The following is a 17,395-nucleotide window of genomic DNA, read 5'->3' on the forward strand; positions in this document are numbered from 1 at the left end:
GAGGTAATTTTTAGATGATATGTGCTTCGTTTGGTGCAAAAAACTGCTTTGGATACGTACATCAGCTGACAAAAGAACCATTGGATGCCAAAGGAACACATGTAGAAATTTTAGCTATGAACAGGTCACTATAGAAATATCAGCTGCAATCAAGTCACCATATTATAGAGAACCGTAAACAAGTCACCCTGTTGAGAGTCCAGCCACAGACAAGTCACCCTGTAGAAAGTTCAGCTACAACAAACAAGTTACTCTGTAAAGAGTTCAGCTACCACCTGAACTGTAGAGAGTGACCCACAAAAATGTTACCCTGTAGAAATTTCAGCTATGAACAAGTCTCCCTATAAAGTTCAGCTATGTTACTAGTCATGCACCTTACAATCAAGTCACCATGTAGAGAGTTCAGCTACAAACAAGTCACCTTTTAGAGCATTCAGCCATGTAAAAAGTCATCTGCAGTTAGTTCAGCTATACATAACATCCTGTACATGATTCAGTTGTGTAACAAGTCATCCTAAAAGCTACATGATAATCCTTTTATTCTGTTTCAAATTACAATACTTGTGCTAAGTGTATATTAAGTTAGCTGAGAAAAAGGGCATATTCCATCTGAGGTGAAAAAGTTACAGTCATTAAAAATGAACATCATTGCAGCCATTTCTTGGCCATTACCTTTGATTTCACAACTTTTTTCATCCTGGTTTACTTGGAGGGCTGCACCCTTTTTTCACAGTTTGACTGTTTTGCTATAGATATTATAGCTACTTAGCTATATGGTGACTGTGCTTGAAGAAGCCTTTAAGTGAAAAAAATTGAAATTGACTGTATGCATCAAACCAGCCTTACACATGACTATAATTAAAAATTTTGTGACCAGAAAGTACATACATGACACTACATGTAGGTAGCTAGCTACTACTGAATGCTCAGTATTCCTTAGAGGAGGGCTGTCTTCTCGGGAGGGAAGACTACAATTTTACATTATAGGAATTATGGTTTATAACTGCATTAGTCTACTAGAAGCCAACTTGAGTAGAAACTGAATTTGCAAAATTTTCCTGTGAGGGTATGCCCCCAAACCCCCTAGATAAAGCATACTCCTCATGCCGACTGTGTTACTCCACAGTATCAACCAGCCACATTTTTAGCCCCCACTATACCCCAAGCTAAAGCACCCCTGCCAGACTCCCTGCTGCCAAAGATTCTATACTCTGGTCAGCCCCCTCTCACATAAACTACTTCCGCCTACACTGATCCAAGTATTGGCATATCAGTTGGCCTAGATGAGGTCGAAGTGAGCTAGGTTTAGCTGCTGTCCAACCCTAGTTTGCCTCAAACTCAGCAAAAGCTTACTTTCATACAAACATCACTATGCAGAAATGGTTCCCTCTTCACTTGTTTCTTGTTAACTTGGATACAATCCCAGCCTCTCACCCTATATCTTTTTTTTTCTTCTTTTTTTTTCCCATATGGCTTGCGCGATGTTTTTCTGTCTGTGTTGGAAGAATAGCAGCTTTCTAAAGTCATTTCCACTCATCACATACAAAATATTCAAATACTGTGGTATGATTGGTACATTCCACCATTATAGTGGTACACCAGAGAAGGTCGGACCTTTAGAAATTAATTATGCAGAAAGCTGTGTGTATGATGTAATGGAGTGTGGTATCATTGTAAGAATATTGATACATACCTGGTCAGTGTTTCTCAGCAAAAAATTTAACCTTGACCTCTGTAATAGTTTGAGAGTGTTTACAAATCCACAAAAATGTTATTTTTAGCAACATTGTTCAACCTCAAACTATTTGTTCCTCAAGATATTTAGGCTATACGGTAGTTATATATTTTTGGCCTTGAAATCTACAAGCAAATTACATTATCTTAATGCTTACAATGAAGCATAATGTAAATATCTGATGAAACCCCACCATTAAATTTTGCTAGTTTTTGTATTTTGACCATTTGAAATTTCAAACCAAAATGCAATTAACATATATAGTCATATATAATGATTAATACTGGTAAGCCGCACTCGAAGTGTTCAGTTGACCGATACAGCTCTACTACATGGTGGGACTGGGCATTGTGTCATTATTATATGGTTGGATGTATAGTTACAATCATGCAAAAACACAATACAGTAACAGAACTGTGTCAGTTATGAAATATGTATCTGTTTAGTCTCTAGCTATTAAAATGATGAATTTGCTGACGGGAACTGCTGGACCCTTTCTATATGGAGGCTACTGAATCATAAAAACATGTACTGAGACACACCTATGAACACACCCCTCGTTATACTCCGGTTACTTCAGTAATTCTTCCACAGATTCTTGCATCATAGAAAAATTATAGGCAGTAGCTAATTAAATTAATAGGGTTTCCAACTCAAAATAGGAAGGTACCTCCTTTTGGTGTTTCTGGTGATTTTCACACAGACTGACCTTTGAGATAAAGTAAACAAGTGCCAATTTATTGTTGGATTACTTGTAGCATTGGGTATCAGCATAAGTTTAACACACAAAAACATACAAAACGTGGTCACGTGACCAAAATACCATAATAGTTAAATTGGGCGGCTTATTCAAAAATCATTATGTCTAGGGTGATCTAAGTCCCAATTAGTGTATTTCCTTGCCATATAATGAAGACTTCTACTTATTGCTGTGCTATAGCACATCCTGTGTAGCTATAAATGGGATTGTTGGGAATGTGACCACTTTTCAAGGCCAGAGGAGAAGGTCCGGTTGGTCAGGCCTGCGCCGGACCAATAATCTGGAGTTGGACCAACTAGCTGACCACTATATTACATCGCGCAATCTCTGGACCATCACATCTACACGTACATTTCACAGATGTTTGCATGGCACGAGTAGTTACCTGTAGTTTCTCAGCCTAACTAAAGCACAAAAATACATGTACAGTACTTACAATTACCTTACAGTACAGCAAAGCATTTGTATCGTTTTGAACAGAAATAATTGTAGGTTGTACGTATCACGTGTGCTAACAGCTGGCATTTATCACGTGTACGGCAGGTGCCTTGTAAACCAGCATATCACAATTCAATCTTCATAAAAATAAATAATCATTAGCATTTCTTGGCTTGACTTCTTTTACTGGGTGAAGGGCTGGTAGTGACAAACTAGGCGCCTCATTCCACGGCAGGAATTGGAAGCTGTACACCCATACATTACATGGCGGCCATCTGGATGATATTTTGAGTAGAAATCACTCCTCTTCAACTACCCACTCGTCCTGTCGGAGATATTGAGCAAACTCTCAGTCTCACCCACATCATGCTATTTTTGAATAGTGATTGATCTTGTGATTGTCTACCTTAAGTGATGATCCATTCACTTCATTGCATATAAACCAGTATAGTAGACGGTCTATATAGTATACTGGATTTTTGTAGCTACTATGATCCTTTGTATTGTAGCTGTGTGAATTCACTGTATACAGTTAGCTGCCTAGTCGTAAATACTACAAATATAAATTAATTATTGGCTGTTCTAGCTATAACGTGGCCATGCTGCATGGGTTCCCTGTGAAATTTGGGGGAAAATTGCAAGTTGCTAGCTAGTTTTACTTTAAAATTTAGCATCAATTTCAAGGCATTTTCAAGCCTATAAATTGCAAAAATTTTACAGCTCTTGGGGGTTGTACCCCCAGACCCCCTTGAACTTCTAATTGGTACTAACTGTACACTATATAGCTGAGCCATATAGCAAGTTTCATGCTGTGTCCCCTGTATGTCAGGTCTACAAATACCTACCTATTATACATAGTATAAAAAGTCTGAAGAACAACAGATAGGCTTGAGATTTATATTGTTACCTAGCAGTGAAATATCAGAGTGTCTAATTTTCAAAATTTTCCTATGGGGGCATCCCCCCAGATTTTCCTAGAATGCTCATGGTTCGCACTTCGCAGAGTGTGCTTCACACACTGTGCAGCAACTCCTCTCATTGGCAACACCATGTATATGGTAGCTATTTCAACATATACAATAAATGACCTGACCAAACCAATTTTCCCTCCTCCGGCCCTGCTTTTTGGGTATTTACAGTTAACTGCATTGATATTGAAAGTAATAGATAGTTTAATAACATATTAGCACTTGTGTGCATTATCTTAAGGTCAGTCTGCATGAAAATCATTAGAAACAATAAAAAAGGCTGAGGCATCATCTTATTTTGCAGTGGAAATCCTTCTGTGAAGGGATTTTGGTCACGTGACTACTTTTTAGATATTTAGCTACATATGTTAAAATTGTGCTGATATCGAATGCTGCAAACAACCCAATAACAAATTAGCACTTGTTTGCTTTATCTTAAAGGTAAATCTGTGTGAAAATCTCCAGAAACAACACCTTCCTATTTTGAGTTGCCTGTAGTCAGGATTGATTGATTGATGCCGGATTGATTGTTTACTAAACAGTTGGACAAACTGCTCACATACATAGAGATACTACAAATTAAAGACAATAAACACTGCAAACAGTTAGCAGTTAGCTAACTACAACCATAGATGCTATTACAAACCAAACTGAATAGTAAATCAGCTACCGGCGCCGACACTACTGGACAGTTTACTGATGAAATTTCAATGAATTTACCTTTGAATTACTGAAAAGACTATGAAAACAGTTTTTCATGACATTCTAATAAATTTCTAATGGATTTTTACTGTAGGTTTCTATAGTTTTCTATTTCACATGAAATCAATTTCACTGAAATTTCATGGCACGAACCCATGAAAATTTGTGATTTCTTGGGTCAAGAACCCTTTGAAAATTGAAATTACACTGAAACCACCATTACAAAATTCATAAAGAATTCAAAGCAAATTCATAGCCAGATAATTGAATTTGCAATGAAACTACACTGAAAATGCTTTTTGGATGCTAATCAGTGTTTTGAACTGTTTGAAGCTACAATTATAAATGACACAGGGTGACTGTGCATATGTGTGTACGTACAGTAGTACACCAGTGAGTACATATATGCATTCAGTGACATGTCGCTATGTGTACATGTATATACCACTATGCATGTCTGTATGTATATATTCCAGTATACACATCATGTGCCTGTATGATGATTACATATAGCTAGTCACAACTCACAAATTCACAGGTTTTGCAATTCATACGTCTTAATTTACATTTCCTTGAAATTTCAGCTAATTAGGATATGACTTTACACTGAATTTTAATGGTGATTTCAGTACAATTTCAATTTTCACAGCATTCTTGACCCAAGAAATTGCAAATTTTCTTGGGTTCAGACCACTGATGAAACTTCAATGAAATTGATGTTGCCACCTTTGTGTAAAACAGAAACTCAGTAAATTTCCATTAAACAGTGATCATTGTATTGTATTGTGCACCTATCAATGTTAAGCCCCACTACCCCCCTCCCGGGCTCACTAGGGGATTAGTGGGGGATTTTGACCTGATTTGATCTGAAACTTTGCCCCACTATTGGGGCATTTGACCACTCGAAATTTTAGGCGTCTGTTTTAACTTGCAAGCTTAAAAGGAATTGACCTGTTTCCTAAAGTACCTTACAGCCATACTACATGGAGATTTGACCACTAGTCGTTCCCCCATGGGTGGAGAATTTGATTTTTCAAAAAGTCAAATCCCCACCATTTCCCCCACTACGCCCGGGAGGGGTAGGTGGGGGATAACATTGATAGGTGCATTAATGCTTTACAGTGATCAGCACTGAAGGTCTGCAGCAACATGTGCTGCAGCCTTAGGATTACCTAACCTAATTTTAAGGACTTAGACTTAGTGGCTTAAAACACATCAAAACACATTAAAACCCCATGAAACTGGCTTCAGCTTTAATGGTAAATTCGCTGAATTCATTGACATTTCTTTGAAATTTAGTGCGAGACGATCGCAGCTAACGCTATAGAACTCGCTATATTAATGCTAAGTTTACAGTATACCGTTTACTTACCTCAATTCTGCCCCATAACCTACCGAAAATCTCGAGAAAAATCTTCTTGAGTCAGTACTATAAAACGGAAATTTACGGAAAAGTCAACGGATAGATCACTCTATTTCACTCGGTTGTGAATTAATACAAGAGCGCAAAGACGATAGCTACCGTTACATTTTTCAGTATCAAAATTAGTGGTGCCGTAAGAGCTGAGGTGGGTTCCTAAAATTTCAGTGAAAATAATGGGTGGGGCTAGAGGGTAAATATCTCTCTCTCACACACTCAACACACATACACACATCATAGATTTATAACCTGGGGTTTACAAATCTATGCGCACACGCACACACACCATAATCAATGGCGGATCCAGGATGGGGCATTTGGGGCAAATGCCCCCCCCCTCTGTGGAAGGGTCATAGGTAGCTAACTAGCTATTCCTTTTGATAGAAATATTATACACTTTATGAGACAAAAGTCATTATAAAATTCATGAAAACTGTACATTCCCACCATTTATTGCAAACTCACTTGAAACCAAAGTCAAAACAGCTGTGAAAGCGCTTTCCACACCTGCGTTCGTACTAAGCGCCTCTAAAAATAATTATTGTGTTGCTGGTATTTAAGACTTTCATAGCCTTTTAAGACTTTACAACCATCTGCAAAGGCCATAATGACAAAAATCAACCTACTAATATAAGGAGTGATCACTGCTGTTTGAAAAGTACAGCAACTATAGCAAGAGAATCTACTCACCTACAATTTAGCCTGTTTGTGCCCCTCCCCTTGCCAGCTCCTGGATCCACCCCTGATAATGGCGTACGCCTGTGTGTATATTTTAGGTTACAGCTACTATAAAATCTATGGTGTGCCGGTGTGCGAGCGCGGGCGTGTGTGTATGTGTGCATAGGTGTGTGTGTGTGTGTGTGTGTGTGTGTGTGTGCGTGTGTGTGTTTCTGTTGGTGTGTGTGTGTGTGTGTTTGTGTGCATACCCCAGGTTATAAATCTATGGTGTACACACACACACACACACACACACACACACACACACACACACACACACACACACACACACACACACACACACACACACACACACACACACACACACACACACACACACACACACACACACACACACACACACACACACACACACACACACACACACACACACACACACACACACACACACACACACACACACACACACACACACACACACACACACACACACACACACACACACACACACACACACACACACACACACACACACACACACACACACACACACACACACACACACACACACACACACACACACACACACACACACACACACACACACACACACACACACACACACACACACACACACACACACACACACACACACACACACACACACACACACACACACACACACACACACACACACACACACACACACACACACACACACACACACACACACACACACACACACACACACACACACACACACACACACACACACACACACACACACACACACACACACACACACACACACACACACACACACACACACACACACACACACACACACACACACACACACACACACACACACACACACACACACACACACACACACACACACACACACACACACACACACACACACACACACACACACACACACACACACACACACACACACACACACACACACACACACACACACACACACACACACACACACACACACACACACACACACACACACACACACACACACACACACACACACACACACACACACACACACACACACACACACACACACACACACACACACACACACACACACACACACACACACACACACACACACACACACACACACACACACACACACACACACACACACACACACACACACACACACACACACACACACACACACACACACACACACACACACACACACACACACACACACACACACACACACACACACACACACACACACACTACTTACTGGACAGCTGCAGGCATATTTTTGCTACTAGATACAGGTGATATTTCAGAATGATATAAGGGCATGCAGAACTCAATAATTTGGGGTTTCTGAAAATAGCATCAATATACTCAGTGCATGTAATCTGGGTGACTCTTACCACTAACAGAGTGAGGCAACTTAATCATAAGCTGACAATCAAGTACTGATAACTGGGGCATAGGTTTCCAGGGGTTCCCAGAAACCCCTTTGGAGTTTACACACTACCTGAAACTTTAAGAAATTGAAACTTCGGGTTTCCAGAATCTGGAATCTATCATGGTATATACAGGACACAGTTAAATAATAGATTCTCACATGATAGGAATGCCTAAAGCATTTATAATTTTGGTGAAAAGATCCGGAGATACTCTAATATAGCAGTCAGGAAATATAATTAAACTACTCTAACAGTCACTTAGCTGGAGTGGAAACCCCTTTTCAAGATTTCTGTATACACCCCTGGGTAACTAGCTAGCACCATAAACTATATAACCTGAAAATAAGTACGTAATAAACCTATCAATCACTGTTTTATTTCAAATGGCACGTGTTGAAGGTTGATATACTAGTCAAATTATTTGTCACTATGTTTATTAATGCTGTGTGGTTAAAGTATGCTGGTATATATATAACTCATTGTGAGTTTAAAAAGTACACTGACTTATAACAAGATGATATATGGATTGTAGAGATTATGACTGAACAGAATGAGCATGAAGAGGAATGCTCTCGTTGCTGTAAACTACTACACATCTTCAAACAGGAACGAGTAAAGTGTGAACATGACCCATGCCCTGATTCATCGGATGCTCACTACTTTTGTTATGACTGTAACCTATACCTCTGTCATGGCTGCAAAGTGAACCAAATCGGTACTCACAGGGTGTTCAAAATACCATATGCAGATGTGCTAAATGATAAACCCTACAAAATCATTGATTGTAACCAGAGCATAGGAGAACCCTGGGGTATTGCATTTAGCACAAATGGTATGTGGGCTTTAGCCGACTGTAGCAATCACTGTGTGTACTTGTTTGATGCTCAAGACAATTTGTTTAATAAATTTGGCAAGAAGGGTGAAGGCCATGGTGAATTTCAACATCCAGAAGGATTGGCTTTTGACAAATACAACTATCTGTATGTCGTTGATAACTGTAACAGTAGAGTACAAAAGTTTGCTGGTGATGGTACGTACATTCTTTGCTTTGGTGACAAGGTTTTAGACCATCCAAATGGAATTATGATATTTGATGAGTTAGTGTATGTCGCTGACACAGGAAACAGCAGGATAGCAGTGTTCAACATTGGAGGTCAAAATTGTACTACATTTGGTACAGAACATCTATGTAAACCATTTGATGTGGCAGTCAATACTACCAAGAGAGAGTTACTAGTTCCCGACTATGAGCAACGTTGCATATACCGTTTTACAATAGATGGTCACTATGTCGGCCTCCTTGATTTAAATCTGGAAGGAACTAGGACAATACAGTTGAGTTTCCCATACAGTGTCACTACTTATTCAAATGCTATCACTTCATACATTATACTTGCTGATACGTGGAACCACCGTATTTTGATCTTGGATGACAAAGGCAAGTGTGTAGACAGTTTTGGATCCAATGGAGCTGATCAGGGTCAATTTAATTGTCCATGTTGGGTAGCAATCAGTCCAAGTAGTAAGTTATATGTCAGTGACCGCTACAATAAGAGGATCCAGATATTTAACAAACTGGATGTGTGAACTTTACTAAATACATGTACACTACAAGTTACAAGCTTTCAGACATTTTTTTCGTAGTGCTTTTTATCTGTATAATCATGCTTATACACACTACTGTGTTTACCTTTTATATCATTATTCTTTGTTTGCAAACAACATAAGGTCTATAATATGACCAAGTATAGAACAGAAATAAATCTTGTAAATGTACAACTACAAGTAATCAACAAAGCATCATAGGGACTCCCTATAGCACTTTTGTTAATAGGGCATACATGCTAGTTCTTTGTTACATATACTTATATCCAGCTATGAGCCAGGTATTATTTTCAGCAAGTGTTTGCAAAATATTTATAAATGGGGTACTTATTAAGCATGAACACTTCACTGAATCTGCCAGAATTATTCATTTAGATCAGTACTCTTTACTGACTGGAATATCAGTGGTAAATAAACACAGGTCATAAGTACATAGATCAAGGATTAGACAAGGGGGGCTAATTGTGTGGTGGGAGCTAAGAAAAATTTGTTAAACCACACTAACTAGAAGTGTGTGCTTCAGCAAGCTCTATTTAGAGGGTCTAGGGGAATGCCCAGCTAATTTTCCCACAGAAAAAGTTAGCCTTCTGAGATTGATTTTGGTAACAATCTTGACTTTAATAATGTAAGCGAAGTACTTGACACCATCATACACATGTTATCCAACAAAATACTTTCGTACAAAAAGAATGTATCCTTATATACTGTGTGCGTCATTTACAGGTCCTTGTGTTAATTGTTCACTATGTAATAATTACTTCTTACAAAACTAAATAGCTATAATCTGTCCATAAACAATCTATATTACACTACTCCCCTCCTTTGAGAAGACTGTCCTCAGTCTTGAGATTAATGTCTAACATAGTCCTGGTACCTAGCAGGCTCTCTTCTTTCCCTTGAAGGATATCGACTAGGTGGTTGTTCAGGAGTGGAAGTAGAGGGGATGGCTGTAAATCATCATCATCATCATCCACAAGTTCTAATTGTGCTCCTACGCTGGGATTTATGGTATTAGTAGAAAGTGTGTCTCCTTGTGGCTGATGTGGGGGTGATGTTACTTCTGAATCAAATCTCATGTACATTGGGCATGATTTAAGCCGGTCAAAATGCACTTTTCGTTGGTTTCTTCTCTGAGCATGTTGGATTCGATATGTCACGTCAGACAATTTCTTAGTAACTTTATATGGTCCAGTCCACTGGTGGTGTAGCTTACGTTTCCCTTTCCCTGCTACAGTTGAGTACAACCATACTAGGTCTCCAGGTTTGTGAGGCTCACCATGCACCTTCCTATTATAGAAGTCCTTCTGCCGCTGATATGCTTCTGAGAGCCGATTTTGAACTATTTCAAAGGCAGTCTTTAGGCGGTTTTGTAATGCAGTAGCATACTCACCAGGAGTTTGTGGTGTAGTAGTATTAGCTGTGTCATACATGATGTCTACTAGTATACGTGCTTGTCGCCCAAACATGAGGTAGAAAGGTGTGTAACCAGTGGAACACTGCACACTAGTGTTATAGGCCATACATACTTTTCTGATGTAGTTTTCCCAGTCAAAAGGATGGTCCTTAGTACAGGTTGCCAACATATCCAACAGAGTTCTGTTAAACCTCTCCACCAAGCCATCACTTTGTGGATGGTAAGGTGTAGTTCTGCTTTTCTGAATGTTTAAAAAATGGCATATTTCAGATAAAAGTTTGGACTTGAACTGGCGACCCTGGTCCGAGTGTAGTTGCTCAGGGATGGAGAATCTCATGAAGACTTACAGAGCTTATGATAACGTCCGGACACCGGACAAAATCCGGTCAAATTGCATAGATGTCTGACCATAATGCAGTTTGTCCGGACACAGTGTCCCATCAAAGCATAAAGAAGGAGCCTAAGGGCTGAGCTGGCATGCTATCAACAATAACATTCACTTGGTTGCCAGGAGATAGTATACATTCTTACAACCCAAGGGAGTGACCATAAATGTACCATTGCCAACCCACTGGTGTACTTTAACCACATAACAGCTGCAGTAAGGCATGTGATGTCTTACCACTATAATGTTTATTTGCTATGCTACAGTAGACCTGTTAGGCATTCATCTCATGTCCAGTCAATTTTGGCAATTGTCCGGCCGATTTTGGTTTGTCAGGACATTGTGGCAGGACAACAGAGAATTCTTATCATAAGCTCTGGACTTATTCTACCAATTTCTCTGCCACTGTGGTTGCTTCCTGGTTGGGGATGGCAAATGTCTCCATCCAGCGAGTAAAATAATCTCCAACTACCATGATATAAGAATTTCCTGCAGCACTTTCTGGTAGTGGACCTAGTATGTCTACAGCCATTATTTGGGTGGGGTATCCAGCAGAGATCGTCCCTAGAGAGGCCCGCTGTTTTGGTGATGGAGTTTTTCTAGAGGCACATGTAGAACATGTCTTGCACCAATTATGAATGTCATTGAAGTGCCCAGGCCAGTAAAATCGTTCTTTAAGCTTGCCAAGGGAAGCTTGCCAAGGGATTTTTCTTGTCCTAGATGACCACCACATGCTCCTTGATGAATCTCATGTAGGATGTCAGTACGAAGACTGCTGGGAACTATCAGTTGTAGCCAATGTGAATCACTTGCAGGGTGGGTGTAACACCTCCAAAGAACACCATCACGGATGACAAGCTGCTCCCACTGTTGAAGAAGGCGACGGTATTCTATACTCTGGCCTTTGGCTTCATCTGAAGATGGACGTTGGTTGGTTTCTTTGGCTTTGAGCAATGCATTGATGAAGCTATCATTCAGCTGGAAGCTGCGTATCTCCTGTGTTGAGTATCCACATGTTAGCTCACTAGTTGAGATGGTGGAAATAGATTGCTCTAGTGTGTGGGATTCTCTTCCGCATTGTCGACAAGGGTAACGAGATAGTGAATCAGCATTGATGTGCTTTTTTCCTGGACGATGGCAAATTGTAAAATTGTAGTCTTGCAGTTTCTCTAGCCATCTTGCTAGTTGTCCCTCAGGCTCTTTAAATCTTTGTAACCATGTTAGGGCACCGTGATCAGTTCGGATGGTAAATGGAGCAATAAGATGTTGTCTGAAATGTTGGAGAAAGGTTACCACTGCTAGCAGCTCTTTTCGAGTGACACAGTCATTACGTTCTGACTTTGAAAGAACTCAGCTCGCATAGCATATCACGTGCTCAGTGCCATCTGGGTGACATTGAGATAAAACGGCATCAATCCCTGTGTCACTTGCATCCGTGTCCAAAATAAATGGAAGTGACCAATCTGGCAATGCCAGAATTGGTGCAGATGTCAGGTGGTTCTTGAGAGAGATAAATGCATCTTCACACTGGTCAGTCCACTTAAAGCATACTTTCTTTTCAGTTAGCTGGTATAGTGGCTTAGCAATCTCTGCAAAACTTTTAATGAAGCGTCTGTAGTAACTAGCAAGACCTAGGAACTGTTGAGTTTCTTGGACTGTGATTGGTCTAGGCCACTCTCTTACTTTTGCTGTCTTTGTGAGATCAGGTGATATCCCATCCGATGAAACAATGTGGCCAAGGAAGGTAACCTTGTGCTGCAAAAACTGACATTTCTTAGGCTGCAATTTTAGTCCAGCTTGTTTTAAACATTCAAAGACTTGCTGTAAATTTTTCATATGTTCATCAAAAGACCTACCCATAATAATAATATCGTCAAGGTATACTAAGCAAGTTGACCACTGAAGCCCTGCAAGTACCGAGTCCATCAGACGCTGAAAAGTGGCTGGGGCATTTGATAGTCCGAAGGGCATAACATTGAATTCATAAAGACCCTCTTGGGTGCAAAACGCTGTCTTTGCACGATATTCGGGTGTGACCTCAACCTGCCAGTAGCCACTTTTCAGGTCTAGTGTTGTAAACCAGACTGACCCTGCCAAAGTGTCCAGGGTATCATCAACCCTTGGGAGTGGGTAGGCATCTTTTATTGTTACATTATTTACTTTTCTATAATCAACACAGAAACGAATTGTGCCATCTTTCTTTTTAACCAACACAATAGGAGATGCCCAGGGACTTTTAGATGGTGAAACTACATTTCTTTTGAGCATTTCCTGCAGAAGTTGATGAACTGTGTCTCGTTGTGGTAGCGGTACTCGCCGTGTTGACTGGCGGATTGGAGGTGAAACTCCTGTGTTAATATGATGTTGTAACACATTTGTTCTCCCTAGGTCATCTGAATTGGCAGCTACTACATCAGAGTAATAGGAAAGAAATGCTAAAAATTGTTCCCTTTCTGCATTTGTGATGTCATCAGGCAGGGGTTCAGCTAGTTCTATATCATGTACATTTCCAGACTTTACTTGGTCACTTATAGTAGTGTTGCAAATAGCTGTTTCATTAAGTCCTTCCGCAAGGGCAACTCTGCTGTCTTCGTGTAGAGTTATAGGAGTCAAATTTGTGTTAACCACTCTAAGAGGCACTATCTCATTATGATTTGTAACTAAGGCTCTAGCCACACACACTGACTGCAGGTTTGATTTATCACCTTCCACCAACCACACACCCTTCACAGTTGAGTTAACATGAGCTGCTATTTCCATCTCACTACTAGCTGGGATAGTTATTGTCTTGGCTACTGTGACCTTTACACATCCTGCAGCTGTTAATGTTGGGGACTTATGAGGGTTCAGCACTACTGCATGCCCATTTATTGATAACATACCCTCAGCCATGTTCAGTATGCAGTTGTGAGATTCTAGGAAATCTAATCCCAATATGGCATCAGTTGTTATTTGGTTGGCAATGATAAAATCATGATTGAATGTCTTTCCTGCAATTGATAGATTGATTGTAGCAGACCCTTGCACTTTAATTGGGATACCATCAACACCCACTAACCCATGCACTTTAAGTGGCTTCAGTATGCTACCTTCAGGTTTCACTTCGTTCCACACTTCATCTTTTAGTAGACATACTCCTGCTCCTCTGTCGATTAAAAATGACACTGGTGTGCCATACACTTTGCACGTTAATGTATAACTTGACACATTGTTAATTGATAATGTTTGCATGCTCTGTGTAGGTGTGCTATCTACAGTCTCTTGCTCAGTGATAAGACTTGGCTTTTGTTTAACAACACAACCTCTGGCATAATGTCCAACTTGACCACATATATGGCATACCACTGACTTGGCCTTTTGGAGTTCTTGGGTGGGATGTGGTTTCTTTCTAATTCATTTTCCAGCTGCTCCACTTGGCTTAGCAGTTTTTGTAGTGTCTCCAGCATGCTCAACTGCATGGCAACACCTGTACAGCCTCCTTCTCTTTGTTCTTGGACAGCTACCTCATGCACGCTGGAAGGGTTACTAGGCTTCACCAGGTAGGACTCCAGTTCAAGGGTGGCAGTGACTGCTTCTTGTATAGATTTTGGGCGTCTTTGTCTGACAGCAACAGCGATTTGTGGATTGTGCAATTGATTCAAGTAGCGGCTCAACGCAATTTGTTCTCTGGCTTCCACCTGCAGATCAGGAAACGCCTTGCTGAAAAACTGTGATAAAGTATCCCCATAATCTGCCCAGCCTTCTTCCGGTTTTCCAGTTCCACCTTGTACATTTCTCGCTTGCTATATGGTTCGAAACGATTCTGTAACGCTATTTTAATTGTTGAGTACGATTGTTGTACCACGTGAGCTAGATTATTGAATGACACGTGAGCTTTGCCAATTAACCTGACCTTCAACCAGATACTAGACTTATAATAGTATCTATGCTTCAACCAAGATAGTTTCTCTTCGTCAGTCCATCCATTTAGCTCCGCCACTTTCTCAGAGTGACTTATCCACTCATCAAAGTTTGTCTCTCCGTCGAAGGGATCTGGGATGAGCAGAGGGCGTTTGGGACGCTGGTCTCTGGGTGCTGTACTTCGCTCTCCGTCGTTAGAATTCGACATCTCTCCCTAATAAAAATCACGCACAACACGGCACTTGTGGTTGACAATTTCACCTTCTCTGGTACCGTTATCCACAACTCGCCACGGTAGGTTCAAAAAGACAGGAACGGCCGGCTCACTACTCCCACGGCTCAGTCCTGGCGACTACGCCAGTGTAAGCGAAGTACTTGACACCATCATATTCAGATGATTGGAAAATTGGTTACATAACACCTATACACAAGAAGGGTAACAAGACTAAAGTAGATAATTATCGTCCTGTTTGTCTAACGTCTATTGTCATTAAAATATTTGAATCTATTATAAAGGATACTCTGTCCAATTACCTCTCCGACAATAACTTACTCTCACCTAATCAGCATGGGTTTGTTCCTAGAAGATCATGTTGTACTCAACTACTACATGCTTTAAATGATTGGACCTTATCACTCGATGAACGTCTCTCTACTGATGTAGTTTATTTTGATTTCTCAAAAGCATTTGACAGCGTCCCACATACTAGACTTTTATTGAAACTTCAAGCATATGGAATTAATGGTCAACTTTTGAGCTGGTTCAAAAGTTTTCTTATGGGTTGACGTCAATGTGTTAAAATTGATGGTGTCTTGTCATCTTGGATACAGGTTTTCAGCGGTGTCCCACAAGGTTCAATACTTGGTCCGTTATTGTTTTCTCTATATGTTAACGAACTGCCGTCACTTGTCTCCAGTCAGTTACTGATGTTTGCGGATGATATGAAGCTCTATCGTACCATCCGTTCTTCTGAAGACTGCCTTGTACTGCAAAATGACATAAATATCTTGCTTGACTGGTCAAAACGTTGGTTATTATCTTTTAATATTTTAAAATGCAAGGTCTTACATATTGGCAATGCTCCATACACCGGCAATTATACTATAGCAGGAATCCAGCTGGAGCTATTGGACAACATTCGAGATCTTGGCATATAAATTGACTCAAAATTAAAATTTCGCATTCACACAGATATGGTGGTTAAAAAGGCCTACCGGATTCTAGGTCTCATCTGTAAATCATTTGAGTGTAAGGACTCTGATGTCATGGTAAAACTATATAAAACACTTGACCGCCCAATTGTTGAATATAACAATGTCGTATGGGGACCTTCTTACACACTTGACAATCAAAAACTTGAAAGAATGCAGCGTAAGGCAACCAGAATTATTCCATCTATCAACCATTTATCATACTATGACAGATTAAGACATCTAAACATACCATCTTTACAACACCGTAGACGAAGGGGTGATTTGATATATTTGTACCAAGTTCTCAAAGGCAGTTATGATATAGAAAATCATTTATTTACCCCATCCACTTCTACTGTAACAAGAGGTCACACAAGGAAATTATTCAAACATCACAGTAATTCGTATACAAGATCTAATTTTTATAGTAACAGAGTAATCAATGACTGGAATTCATTACCCCAATCTATTGTTGATTCTCCCTCTGTCAATGATTTTAAAACACTGCTGGACAGACACTACAGTAATTGCTTATTTGATTTTGTATAGTAATTAGAATAGCCAAGTACATAATAATTATTAATTTTGTTATGGATGTACAGGCATAAGCCTTTATCCTTAAAATACAAATACAAGTGTTATCAAACAAAAGACTTTCGTACAAAAAGAATGTATCCTTATATACTGTGTACGTCATTTACAGGTCCTTGTGTTAATTGTTCACTATGTACTAATC

The 17,395-nt window shown here is 39.9% G+C and overlaps 1 protein-coding gene across 1 annotated transcript; it reads left to right on the forward strand.

Annotated features, from left to right (window-relative positions):
* The first annotated feature begins 6,026 nt into the window (after nucleotides 1-6,026).
* Nucleotides 6,027-9,909, forward strand: LOC136257688 (RING finger protein nhl-1-like). Its single transcript, XM_066050978.1, has 2 exons — nucleotides 6,027-6,171; nucleotides 8,694-9,909. Exon 2 carries the CDS (start codon nucleotides 8,699-8,701, stop codon nucleotides 9,746-9,748), a length of 1,050 nt encoding a protein of 349 aa, XP_065907050.1. The 5' UTR covers nucleotides 6,027-6,171; nucleotides 8,694-8,698; the 3' UTR covers nucleotides 9,749-9,909.
* Nucleotides 9,910-17,395: the final 7,486 nt, after the last annotated feature.

Source organism: Dysidea avara, chromosome 6 (assembly GCF_963678975.1).
Source record: "Dysidea avara chromosome 6, odDysAvar1.4, whole genome shotgun sequence".
Classification (NCBI taxonomy): Eukaryota; Metazoa; Porifera; class Demospongiae; order Dictyoceratida; family Dysideidae; genus Dysidea; species Dysidea avara.